General features: G+C 49.1%; 1 protein-coding gene across 1 annotated transcript in view; it reads right to left on the bottom strand.

Moving 5' to 3' along the window:
* The window catches only part of LOC146009553 (uncharacterized), a 56,059-nt gene that overhangs the window by 32,848 nt on the left and 9,161 nt on the right, over window positions 1-14,050 (bottom strand). Inside the window, exon 8 of the mRNA XM_083149998.1 lies at window positions 11,073-12,037. Within this exon, the coding sequence (XP_083006124.1) occupies window positions 11,073-12,037 (965 nt within the window). The remainder of the gene's footprint in view (window positions 1-11,072; window positions 12,038-14,050) is intronic.

Genomic DNA, 14,050 nt, shown 5'->3' with positions numbered 1-14,050 from the left:
CTCCCAGCACTGCCCCCGCTACTGCTTCCCTGCCCTCTCCCCTGCCTGCTCTCCCAGCACTGCCCCCACTACTCCTTCCCTGCCCTCTCCCCTGACTGCCCTCTGCCTGCTCTCCCAGCACTGCCCCCACTACTACTTCCCTGCCCTCTCCCCTGACTCCCCTCTGCCTGCTCTCCTAGCACTGCCCCCACTACTGCTTTCCTGCCCTCTCCCCTGCCTGCTCTCCCAGCACTGCCCCCACTACTCCTTCCCTGCCCTCTCCCCTGCCTGCTCTCCCAGCACTGCCCCCACTACTCCTTCCCTGCCCTCTCCCCTGACTGCCCTCTGCCTGCTCTCCCAGCACTGCCCCCACTACTCCTTCCCTGCCCTCTCCCCTGACTGCCCTCTGTCTTTCTCTCCCAGCACTGTCCCCACTACTCCTTCACTGCCCTCTCCCCTGACTGCCCTCTCCCAGCACTGCCCCCACTACTACTTCCCTGCCCTCTCCCCTGACTCCCCTCTGTCTGCTGCTCCCAGCACTGCCCCCGCTACTGCTTCCCTGCCCTCTCCCAGCACTGCCCCCACTACTCCTTCCCTGCCCTCTCCCCTGACTGCCCTCTGCCTGCTCTCCCAGCACTGCCCCCACTACTCCTTCCCTGCCCCCTCCCGTGACTCCTGTCTGCCCGCACCCCCAGCACTGTCCTCCCCTGTACACACCTATCTGGCTGCCTCCCGCAGTCACCGCTTCCCCCGGCACCGCTTGCTCTGAGCAGTGCCCCCCTCTGCCAGCAGTGCGTCAAGAAAGCCAGGGGACGGGGAGGAAAGACTCGGTTACATCAGATGTCACTTCCCATCGCAGTATAGATCATGGGAAACGTAGTCCCTACTGCCGTAGCCTTGTATAGTGTGGTTGCAGGCATCGGATGGTGTGACACTTTACTATTTTCCTAATGTGGCGGCCATGTTCTAGAAGACCAAAGTCTGCAGCAAAGCCTATTAGCGACAGTAAACAAGACACACAAAATGGCCGCGGAAATGGAGACAGTTTAACCAGGGCTGAGGCTTCTCTGGTTGTCAAGCAACAGCAACAAATGTTATGTTATTCAATGTAGGACAAAACAAAAAGTATTTGGCAGTTGATATAGCTTGGACTATAAAGATGTAACTAGCAAAATTGTGTGTGTGTGTGTGTGTGTGTATTTGTGTATTTTATGTAATATATATATATATATATATATATATATATATATATATATATATATATATATATATTGCACACACTGCTGGCACAGAGCATAGCCAAACACTCCTCATCATTCACATATTGCAGCCATTTGGAGATTTAATAACTACAGTCTGTCATAATGAAGGGGGGGGGTCATCTGATCTGTTCTCTACCATCGATGTTGGAAAACCATCTGGGTCACCCCGTATGATGGTAAAAGCATTTGACATCGGGCATTGACCATCAATGCATTTTTAGATACCGATTAATGATGGCCATAACTATACGACCGCTCTTTGCTGTGATCCCTCCATTCCCAAGTGCAGTAGCAACCCCCATAACTTTCCTAGGAGTGGGGGGGGGGGGGGGGGGGGGTGCAAATCTGTCAGATATACCAAGCTCCGGAGTCCTGCTGCACAATCCCCCTGACAACATGATAGAGCGCAGGACCGGCACAGAGGGCCTGATTCAGCAAGGCATGCTAGGCAGCATTTGCTGCTTAGCAAGCCCTGAAACACCATCCAGACGAACTGGATGAACGCACACACACTCGACCATCAAATTATTTCTCTCCCCTTCGAAAATAAAAGTCAGAACTGATTTTTATTTCCTTTGGTGTCCGCTGATGTCCTGTGGCGGTCAAAAGACTGACCCCAGCAGCGTTGTTGCCTCCCAACAATAGATCACGATATTATATGTAATAGGTTCTAGGCCTACTGATACCATACAGAATAATCCATCTGCAGGGAATCACCATGCCCCAGGGCCTAACACCAGACACTGACAATACAGTCCTTCCACAGCTGCTGCTGCTGCCAGCTGACGTTCAGCCTGCGGTCTCTATGAATTCCTCGCTTCTGCATGTCTGCTGGAATTTGTTGTGGGGTTGAGGCTGGTGGGGGGTGGGAAGGTTTTTGTCCTGCTGTTTCTACCCCTCATATTTGCTACATTTTTGTCCATGAAGGGAACTCTATAGATATGACTCACTCAAGTCGGTAGTTACAAGTCAGATAGGGTGAACTCGATGGACTAACGTCTTTTTTTCAGCCTTAATTCAGGCTTGCCTACCCTCCAGGACTGGTCAGAAGCCTCACGAAAATCGGCTCCGCCTCCCAACCCCCCCTCCCCCGCTGGTTTCATTGCCGCAAATCGCGGGTCCGCGGAGAGGGGGAGGGACGAAAATGACACGATATCTGCATTTCGCTGCATTTAAGCCCTGCACCCCTCTCCCCGGCCCACGATTCACAGAGTTTTCTGACGTGGGGGGTGGAGCCAAGTGATGTCAGCCTTTCTCCCGCCCCCCTGACATGTTGCCTCTCCCGGAGAGGTTAAATTCAAAGTAGGCAAGTATGCCTTAATTATGCCTTATGTATGTTACTATTTCCCTCAGTTTCCTATTAAAAGCCATGTTTTCTGGTCGTGCCGAAGACAGTGGCTGCTTCCCCAGAGCCCTGGCAGTGCGATTTGGAATTGGATGGATAGCCTGATTACCTTTGGGTTTACTCAGATGCTCCCCTCCCCCCAGTGGATCTTGTCATGGGTCAGCCATTTCCATTTTTGCTTGTGTCAACCTTTTTCTTTCTCCCTATGTCAACCTATTGACTGTCTACCTTTTATACTGTGTGGAGTTTGTATATTCTCCCAGTACTTGCGTGGGTTTCCTCTGGGTACTCCGGTTTCCTCCCACAATCCCCAAAAAAACTGGTAGGTCAATTTGCTCCCAACAAATTAACCCTAGAATGTCTGTGCGTGCGTGTACATGTGGTAGGGAATATAGATTGTAAGCTCCACTGGGGCAGGGACTGATGTGAATGTTCAACTAGTCTCTGTACAGCGCTGCAGAATATGTGTGCGCTATATAAGAAACTGTTAATAAATAAAAAATAATAAATATACTGTAATTCGTGATTGGGTGTTAGACAAGTGCAGTAAGGCCAGAGGGTCCCGAAAGCTGTGGGCGTGCTTTCATGGTTAGGGGGTGTGGCCTATTATTGCGCCATTACCCACGAGGCCACTCCCCGGTTTAGCCGCTGTGATGGCATGGCGATCTATGGCTCTATGAGCTTCTGACATGCCCCCTGTCCCTCTGGTGGGATGCGGGACAGTCACAAAAAAATCAGGACAGTTGGGAGGTATACAGGAAGCACCTAATGATGTCATTGTTTAATAGCACTGCTTTCCGTCCAATCACCATGCTGTGTGCTTTTTGCTGGCTGCCTCAGCTATGCCATTGTTACAGTAGTAGAGGTTTGGCTTCTGTGCTATTATGCAAAATCTTCCCCATGACAGGCAGTGTCAGCATGCATGCAATCCCCCTATATTAGGGTAACCTTTCCTGTAAGACTAACCCGAAGGCTGGCATTATTTTGCGCATGCACTGGGTCTAGCATCTGTCAGCTGCAGTGTACAGGTGCCAGGAGACAAGGCAGCAGTCCCCTCCTCCACCCAGGTAAGAGCCGCCACTGATGAGGATACCTGGTGGTAGGATCAAATGTAATTGAATCAAAGTTGCGAGTCAGCAAGTGCAGAGATTTCTGTCATTTAACCGCAACGTTTGTTTTGCATTTAAAAAAAAAATTGACTGTTTTGTGTCTACGGGACGATGGTGAGCGGATTGCTCCTGCGCAGGGACGTTCTGCACATGTGTGCGACGGGTCTTGTGCATTTGCACACGGTAGCCCCTTAAGCCACTGCCTGATTGACTGGCTGCCAGGGCAGGGAGCAGGCAAAGCCACCGGCCACGTCTTAAGACACCGATTTCCTAACATCGGTTGAGCAGTCCTGGGGATGATTCTGCAAACAGAGGAAAAAACCATTCGAATTCACAGCAGTGCACATGGGAGGGAATACACGCGTGCAGCGCGGTGCGGTGTTTAATTGATCGCTGCCCAGCAATCAGGTTTGAATTGGGCCCATATGCCAGTGCGATAGAATCAGTCGGAACGGGGCCAGAGCTGATGTCACTGGCCCATCCTGGACACTCCTGCGTTTTCCCTGACACTCCCAGAAAACGTCTGGGTGACACCCACAAATGCCAGCTTCCTGCCAATCAGCTTGCGAACAACCAGCGATCAGAAAACACGCTGGATTTTATCGCTAGACGGCCTCCCACATGCGCGCTACGAACCGTACCTATGCGCCATTCATTCTGTAACCAACCGGCTTGCTAATTCACACAGTAGCGACCATGTCTGAATGACCCCCTAAGTTTCAGTGTGTATGATCTGTGATACTATTAGTTGTTGTAGAACAGTGGTGTGAAACTCATAGCCCTCCAGCTGTTGTGGAACTACATGTCCCAGCCTGCCCTGTCACAGTTTTAGCAATCCGTCATATAAAATCTATGACAGAGCATGTTGGGATGTGTAGTTCCACAACAGCTGGAGGACCATAAGTTTGACACCACTGTTGTAGAAGTTTCCTTTTCCTGGCAGCCCTGACTGTTGCTATGCACTACTGCCAGCTGGTACTAGAGTGAGTGTTCATTGTTCTTGTTTTACCTCTACTCAAAGGTTAATTACAATCGTGTGTGTGTGTGTTCTAAGAACATAAATACCAGGTGACATTTTATTAATGATACACTATATTATAAGCAGTGTAGCATCAGGACTTTTTTTTTTCCAACCAGTATAGATTGTAGCAAAATCGTATTTAATTCAGGTTTCCAGAAAGTGTCATTATTTCAGAGAACATGTAAAACATTTCTCCTCCAAAACTTGGATAAGGTCAGTCAGCGGCAGGCGTAGTAACAGCACAGTACACAAAGCAATGTAGGCAGGGCAAGCTGGGACAAGTGGTGCACTCACCGGCTCAGAGGACGGAGAAACCCTGGAGAGGAAGCTCCTGGAATCCAGGTCCCAGGCAAGTAGGGACAGCTACACTCAGCAGTGTGCTATAAAGCTCACTCAGATGGGAACAGCGGGAGGAGGAGGAGCTCAGGAAGCTCGAAGGAACTATGATAAATACCATCCAGATACAGGCTCTAGCAAGAGTTAAATAGTAGTCGGTGTTACACAGGGCCTTATTCTAGTTCGCTCTTAGAGGCAAATTCCTTCTTAGCTGGACAAAACCATGTGCACTGCAGATGGGGCAGATGTAACATGTGCAGAGAGAATTAGATTTGGGTGGGGTTTTACTTCAAAGTGAGATCTATATTGCAGTGTAAAAATAAAGCAGTCAGTATTTACCCTGCACAGAAACAAAATAACTCACCCAAATCTAATTCTAACGTTACATCTGCCCCCCTGCAGTGCACATGGTTTTGTCCAGCTAAGAAGGAATTTGCCTCTAAGAGTAAACTAGAATAATCCAGATTGGATTCCTGGGTCCAAGACTCTGCTCCGGGTCAGGTTTATGGAACGGACGCCCAGGAATTTGCGTTCCTGGCGCTTATCAAATGCCCCCGCGTTCGCATGTGCGGGGTCTCCTTGCGAACAAAGCCAGCGATGACTAGCCATTGCTGGTTGTTTGCAAAGTGATTGACAGCTGGGGGCCAGGGGCGTTTGTAGGCCGCACCTTGGGGTTTTACACTTGCTTCACAAGTGTAATGGGTTTCCCCACAGCTACTGATGTATTCACAGGGCGATGGGGAGACAACTCTGGCGGGACGGCATGACTTATTGATGGTCTATCTAGACCAGGAAGTCCCATCATGCCTTGCCACAGTTTTACTATTAGGGAATGCTAAAACTATGGCAAGGCATGCTGGGATGTGTAGTTTGACAACAGCTGGAGGGCCACAGTTTGGACATGCCTAATCTAGACACTGTAGTAGATCCATCAACTGCAACCACCTGGACAGTCGGTACTGGGGTGTGGGTGGCGGGGGAAGCAGTAAGCTGATGTTTTGCCTCAGGTGCTGAAAAACAAACAAACCTTGCACCAACCCTGCACCTAGTTCACAGGCCCTGCCGATGTGCTATTGCAGAACGGTGCCTTCTTTATTGATTAAATATATTTTTTTGAAGGTTACAAGGTCACCCAGTGATTCGGTATTCACTTTGATATACATTTTCATTGCTGAAAAACCCAAAGAAGATTCGCCAGTCGCCGTGCATCCCCTTACAACGGGGCCCTCAGGGAGTTGTATGCATTGGATTCCTGTGTCTGTGATGCTGATCTCGCTGTAATGGACGTGTAGTTACATGACACACAGGCTCTCCGGCAGCGGACAAGCCTTGGCAGGCCTTCGTAGCTACATGCTGAGACTTGTCGTCCTACACCAGCCCTGTGCATTATCTCTCGCACTTGGAGATGCCACGTACAGAGTGTCACTGGTGACATCACCGCTGCACTGTAATTACTCTACCAGCGTGTTACCGGAGGAGACAATATAACAACACAACTACAGAAAATCCAGCTGCATTTATTAAGCTGTCTGCACATCACACTCACAATGCTGAAAGTGAACAATGTGCGTTATAAATACAAAACTTATAAATGGACCCGTCGTCAGTGTTAAAAGATCCAGTCATGTCCAAACTATGGCCCTCCAGCTGTTGTGAAACTACAAGTCCCATCATGCCTTGCCACAGTTTTGCTATTAGGGAATGCTAAAACTGTGGCAAAGCATGCTGGGATATGTAGTTTCAAAACAGCTGGAGGGCCACAGTTTGGCCAAGCATGGTTTAAGGGGATGTACTGAGCTAAGACTTTTAGGGGGCCAGATGCACTAAGCTTCAAAAGTGATAAAATGGAGAGTGATAAACAGCCAACCAATCAGCTCCTACCTGACATTTTTCAAACACAGCCTGTAACATGGCAGGCAGGAGCTGATTGGCTGGCTGTGTATCACTCTCCATTTTATCACTTTTGAAGCTTAGTGCATCTGGCCCTTAGTCAGTAGACCCCAATGTACCAGCCAATCAGCTCCTGTCGTATAACAGGCTGTGTTGGAAAAATGACAGTTTGTAGCTAATTGGTTGGTACTTTCTATCTGTTGCTGTGGGCAACCAGTCGGATTGTATCGATTACCTTTTAGACCAGGGATGAGGAACCTTCGGCCCTCTGTCCGTTGTTGAACTACACATCCCAGCATGCCCTTCTACGGGTTTGCTATTTGTCCATGCTAAAACTGTTGCGGGGCATGCTGGAATTTGTAGTTCAACAACAGCTGGAGGGCCGAAGGTTCCACATCCCTGTCCTAGAAGGTGCTAAATAAGTAAGTAGAATCTTATTGGTTGCTACAGGCAACAATCCCATCTGCAACAGAACTCATTTTAGTAAATAAACCCATAGAGCTTAGTACATCTGCTCCTTAGAGCCAAATGTATCAAGCTTCAAAAAGTGATAAAATGGAGAGTGATAAACAGTCAACACCGGTCAACATGGACCCCAATGAATGTAGCGCATAGCCATGCTCCGGGCCTGCCGAAACATGGATAATAAGTATGTTAAAGTGAAAAAAAAGAAAAAAAGGAAAAATCTCTTGTCAACATGTGTCGATCATTGCCATGTCAACCTATTGTGTAGACATTCTGTCAAAATCGACCTAGAGCATGTTGATATTTTGTCACCATTATTATATATGGGACATACCTCCTGCCCAAATCTACAGTAACATGCATGGACTCCATTAAGGGCTATACAACACCCCCTCACTATTACACCAGATATGATCTGCATTCTGTATGTGAGGACTAATTTACCTCAGCAATCACACAACCTCCGCTGCCCCGCCCCTGCCCCGCCCCTGCATTAACTCACTCTGAAACTGGGGGCCGAGATTGCACACGGTTTCCAAATTGCCAGGGGTGGGGGATGTGCCAGGGAGGGTGGACAAGATGGAGCAGTGGTGACCAGTCACTTTATTAATATACTATTACGCCCGCTTGAAGCAAAAGCTTCGAAATCTAGTCTGCTACCTTCTGCGTTTGTGAAACGACACCTCTTTCTCACACTTGCACACTCTGCCAGCAGATGGCAGTGTTTTGGAGACTCACGGACACTAGACATATATATCTGATTATAAACAACTATCATTTCAATGTAAATGTGTTAATAAACAACAATTAAAAATGTCAGAAGGGCTCGTAGGAAAATCTGGTCATACTAAGCAGCAGAATCCTAGTTGCTACCAAATGTATTATATGATCTGGGGCCACACTGGGGCATATTATGTGATGTAGGGGCCACACTGGGGCATATTATGTGATGTAGGGGCCACACCGGGGCATATTACGTGATGTAGGGGCCACACTGGGGCATATTACGTGATGTAGGGGCCACACTGGGGCATATTACGTGATGTAGGGGCCACACTGGGGCATATTACGTGATGTAGGGGCCACACTGGGGCATATTACGTGATGTAGGGGCCACACTGGGGCATATTACGTGATGTAGGGGCCACACTGGGGCATATTACGTGATGTAGGGGCCACACTGGGGCATATTACGTGATGTAGGGGCCACACTGGGGCATATTACGTGATTTAGGGGCCACACTGGTGAATATTACGTGATTTAGGGGCCACACTGGGGCATATTACGTGATTTAGGGGCCACACTGGGGCATGTTATGTGATATGGGGCCACACTGGGGCATGTTATGTGATATGGGGCCACACTGGGGCATGTTATGTGATATGGGGCCACACTGGGGCATATTATTTATTTATTTACAGTGTCTTATATAGCGCAGCAGATTCTATTGCTCTTTACAATAGTAGACAGTGATAAAACAAACTGGGTAACAACAGACAGACTTGGAGGTAGGAGGGCCCTGCTGCAAGCTTATAGTCTATAGGGATAATAGGAGGGAAACACAAGGACAGGCACCATTATTATATTAGGTGATCTAGGGGCACAGTGGGGTCTTCTATTGGATCTGGGGTCATAGTGGGGGTTACATTTGAGCAGGGCACACTGGGGAGTGTTTTATGTGTTTAGGGGGCACAGGGTGGCACATAATGTTAAGTGTGGGCAGTGTGCATAGTATAGTGAGGGCCCTCTTTTGCGTAGAGGTGGTGGTGGGGGACACGGTAATCATATTATGTACCTGGGCCCATTACTCGCTAGTTCCCCCCGGGCTGTCACTACACGGTCTCTCTTCCAGTCTCTGGACATAAGGAGGGAGCATTGTAATGACACATTGCAATCCTTTATAGCGGTTATATAAAAATAATAGTGCTGGACAGGTCCACCATACGCACAACCGCTAATACTGTACAAATGCAACGTTTCATTATTAATACTGTACAAAACATTCACAGCTTATAAAATACAAAAAAAAAAAAAAAAAGTTTTATAAAGGAAAAAAAAAAAAAATTAAACTTGGCAAGACCCAGGGTGTATAGCCAGGGGTTCTCAAACTCGGTCCTCAGGATCCCACACAGTTCACTTTTTCCAAGCCACCCGGAAGGTGCACTCATTACTCACTGACACATTTTAAAGGATCCACAGGTGGAGCTAATTATTTAACTTGTAATTCCGTGAGGAGACCTGGAACACATGCACTGTGTGCAGTTCCAGATTAAGCCTTCGGGGGGCCCGGGGCACCTTAGACAGGGCCCCCCCATTGCACTTCTCATTACTGCATGGCTTAATATTACACTGTCAAAACAGGTAGTAGGCAGTATAAACTTGGTCAATGGGTAACTGCAGGGGGGAGATGTGTGTATAAATATATATATATACACACACACACACACACACACACACACACACACACACACACACACACACACACACACACACCACATAAAAAGCCTGTGTTTATCCCTCTGCACCTTACTGTGTAGGACTTTAGGAGACCTCACAGTTACAGTGCTACCTCTGATTAAAAACCCTCCCATGATTAGGCTGCTGCTGTCCTCCATGGGCCTGAGAAGCATGTATTGAACTCCACCAATCAGAGCTCAGCACAAACCTCTCAGCCTCTGCCCTCTTGTGCAAAGTGTCATGGGGTTTAGTCAACTCCCAGTAATGCACTGCACACTTGTGCAGTCAGTGTGCCTTGGCACCCGATGCTCAGCACCATTAATCATTGTCACATTGGCAGATAGGTGAAGCTGCAGCACTACCCCACTCCCATGCACAAAACCTTTAGATAAAAAAAAACAACAACAACAAAAAAAAAAAACACAGGGGGCCCTAGCTAGAGGGGGGCCCAGGGGTACTGACCCCTTTTGCCCCAGCTTTAATCCGGCCCTGACTGTGTAGGGTCCCGAGGACCGAGTTTAAGAACCTGTGGTCTAGAAGAACAGTTTAGACAGCTCATTACAGTAGAGGACAACTAGGACCCAACATTTCCCTAGGATTTGGAACAGAATGTCTTCTGCACCGGAAATAAGGTGCTGTAACTCCCCGCTTCCAATCTCATACAGCCATTTTCTTTGTACGCGGAATTTACTTTTGCTCCAGGTCTGAATAGAACACAGCTGTCACACAGTTTAGCCTCTTTTCTATTGATTATATGGGGTAGCTTGACTACAAATGGAAAAGGGATGGTAGCAACCATCAGATACTGTCAAATGCAATAGAGGAATGATAGCTACAGTTAATTTGTTGCTAGGAGCAACACCACTTCTTAAAAAAGTTTAGGACCTTTATAAAATCTACCCTAATGTATTGTAGGACAATAAAGTTTTTTTTTTTTTTTATACACAGGCGGGTGAGCTACTGTAAACTGTTGATTGGTTCATTTGAAAAGTCATGGAGGCCCATTTGACCTATCGCAGTGGCCCATTTGACCAGTTATGTAGCAGAACTCGCTCATACCGGAGCGAGCAATATGAAGCATTATGACTTGCCATCTCGCCTTCCGATAAGACCCCACATGTAGGAGGACTGTTGCCTGGGCCAAGAGCGGTCGCCCCTCCTCTGAATAAGGAACCGGCTAAGGACACGCACAATGTTTGAGCAGTTAGAGGACAGTAGCTCCTGCATGGGTCTTCATGTGCGTAGCGAGTACGGACTTACTGATAAAACCCTTGCCGCATTCCAAGCAGATGAACGGCTTATCTCCCGTGTGAGTCTTCTGGTGGCGGAGAAGGTCAGAGCTGGTGATGAATCCCTTGTCGCAGTAAGAACAGGAAAACGGTTTCTCCCCGGTATGGATTCTCTCGTGAGTCACCAGGTTGGACCGGCTGGCAAAGCACCTCCCGCATTCGAGGCAGGAGAACGGCTTCTCCCCGGTGTGGATCCTCTGATGCTTGACCAGGTTGGACTTCATGCTGAAACATTTCCCGCAGTCGGCGCAGGAGTACGGCTTCTCCCCCGTGTGGATCCTCTGGTGCTTGACCAGGTTGGACTTAATCCCGAAACTCTTGCCGCATTGTAGGCAGGAGAAGGGCTTCTCGCCTTTGTGGATCTTCACGTGCTTGACCAGGTTGGCCTTCACGGCGAAGCACTTCCCGCACTCGGAGCAGGGGAAGGGTCTGTCCCCCGTGTGGATGCTCTGGTGCGTTTCCAGGATGGACTTGTTGGAGAAGGACAAGCCGCACTGTAGGCAAGGGAAGGACTTCTTCCCTGTGTGGATGCGCTGGTGGGCCAAGAAGACTGTTATGCTGGCGAAGCACTTGGAACATTTGGAGCAGGAGAACGGCTTGTCGCCGTGCGCCTCCTGCAGTGGGGAAAGCTGGGTCTTAGGCACAAAGTACTGTTCGCAGTGGGAGCACAGGTATGTGTTCTCTTCTCCGTCTGTCTGCCGAGTGATGTCAAGGCCGGCGCCGTCACTGAAGCCTGCGCCGCACATGGAGCACAAGTGCTTCTTCACCTCCGCCACACCCTGCTGGGGAGCACCGTTGGCCCGGTCACTGAAGGAAGCCTGATCAGAGGGACCAGACGTTGGCTCTGGGCTCTCACAATCATTTGGACCGTCTTCTTCATAATCTGGAGAGGAGAGAGAATGCGGATGTACGTTAGAGTTACCCCAATAGGCCCTGAGCTAAATGACGATGAAAGTAGCAGGGCCTGACCGTCTTTAAGCAAATACTTTGGCTGATGGTCTTCCTATTAAAGACACCTCCCATCAGCCGTGGTGCTAATCCATCTCTTTGCTTATTAAGACGCTTCATCAGAGACCGCACCTTCCATCTGAACTTGGACGCCGGCTTCAAACGCCACCGGTTCTCCATATGCAGTTGCTGACCGCTAAATGCCCACGTCTGGCTAACCACCTGCCCCAGTTACCACCAAAAAAACACCCATCGCAATGGCAACTTTCTAGGTGCAATTTGATCCGCTTATTGTGCGGTAATTCTCCAGACACATGCACAGACTGACAACGCCGGCTGGTTGAGCCCAGCAACTCTGGTATGGGTCATCGCTTCGATCAGGCATGTCCAAACTATGGCCCTCCAGCTGTTGTGAAACTGCAAGTCCCATCATGCCTTGCTAGAGTTTTGCTATTAGGGAATGCTAAAAGTATGGCAAGGCATGATGGGATGTGTGGTTTCACAACAACTGGTGGGCCATAGTTTGGACCAAATTTAGGTGTGCTCGCCATGCTTCGGGCGCAGTGCCTTGCTGTGCTTGGTACACTATTATATTCTCCCATCACGCCATAGTGGATGGCAGGCATGAAATACCGACTGTCGGCACATGTCGTATAAAAAATAAAAAAAAAAGTGAAAAACTCATGTCAACTTTTTGGACTATCAACTTTGCCATTGTCGAGCTTGTGTCGCTCTTCCAACCCTTAAGTGGTCGACCTAAAACTAGTGTCCATATCCCACTGCCTGAATATCAAAGTGCAGTAGGGATCCCTGGAAGGTGCTTGTAGAGGACGGGAGGCGTTAAGCGTGCCGGCGGTTGGAATGCCACCATTCACAATACTGACGCCAGCATCCCGACATCAATGTGGACGTCGAACGCAAAAGAAAAAAACCCACAGAAAAACAATCCGCTTGTTTGTACATTAAATAGTTCAACTACTAGTGTGGTATTTTAACAACAGAATCCAAACACTGACTTTTATACTGCTGCTGACCACGTCATGTGCACAGCTAGGCACCTGGTCTCAGCCTAGGAAGGTAGAAGGTTAGGCACAGACCTCAAATAGGTACTGTCCCATTCCAATAAGGTAAATTAGTAATTGTTTGTCCAATGGCTGTGATCCGTAGCAGGGAGCAAACCCCTGGAAATAGACTTGCCCTTATGGTGTAAGAGAATGTTATGCTGCTTGCACCTGGGGTGGTCGGGAGGGTTGTCCAGGCGTTCCTGTGTGATGTGGGTATCAGGCACTTCCATCAGGAAGTAGTGAGGGAGGGAGGGTGGGAGTAGGAAGGGAGGGAGGGTGGGAGTAGGAAGTAGGGAGGGAGGGAGGGAGGGTGGAAGTAGGACGTAGGGAGGGAGGGAGGGTGGGTGGAAGTAGGACGTAGGGAGGGTGGGAGTAGGAAGTAGGGAGGGAGGGAGGGTGGGAGTAGGAAGTAGGGAGGGAGGGAGGGTGGGAGTAGGAAGTAGGGAGGGAGGGAGGGTGGGAGTAGGAAGTAGGGAGGGAGGGTGGGAGTAGGAAGTAGGGAGGGAGGGAGGGTGGGAGTAGGAAGGAGGGAGTAGGAAGGAGGGAGGGAGGGAGGGAGGGAGGGAGGGAGGGAGGGAGTAGGAAGTAGGGAGGGAGGGTGGGAGTAGGAAGTAGGGAGGGAGGGTGGGAGTAGGAAGTAGGGAGGGAGGGTGGGAGTAGGAAGTAGGGAGGGAGGGTGGGAGTAGGAAGTAGGAAGAAAGTAGGAAGTAGGGAGTAGGGAGTAGGGAGGGAGTAGGAAGTAGGGAGGGTGGGAGTAGGAAGTAGGGAGGGTGGGAGTAGGAAGTAGGGAGGGTGGGAGTAGGGAGCAGTGAGAGGAGGGAGCAATTTAAACATGCTTGGGATAGGCATATTGATATCCTTACAAAGAAATAAGGATCAAATAT

The sequence above is a fragment of the Crinia signifera genome, chromosome 6, assembly GCF_055691185.1.
Source record: "Crinia signifera chromosome 6, ASM5569118v1, whole genome shotgun sequence".
NCBI classification, from domain to species: Eukaryota; Metazoa; Chordata; class Amphibia; order Anura; family Myobatrachidae; genus Crinia; species Crinia signifera.
This window is presented reverse-complemented; position numbering and strand designations above follow the sequence as displayed.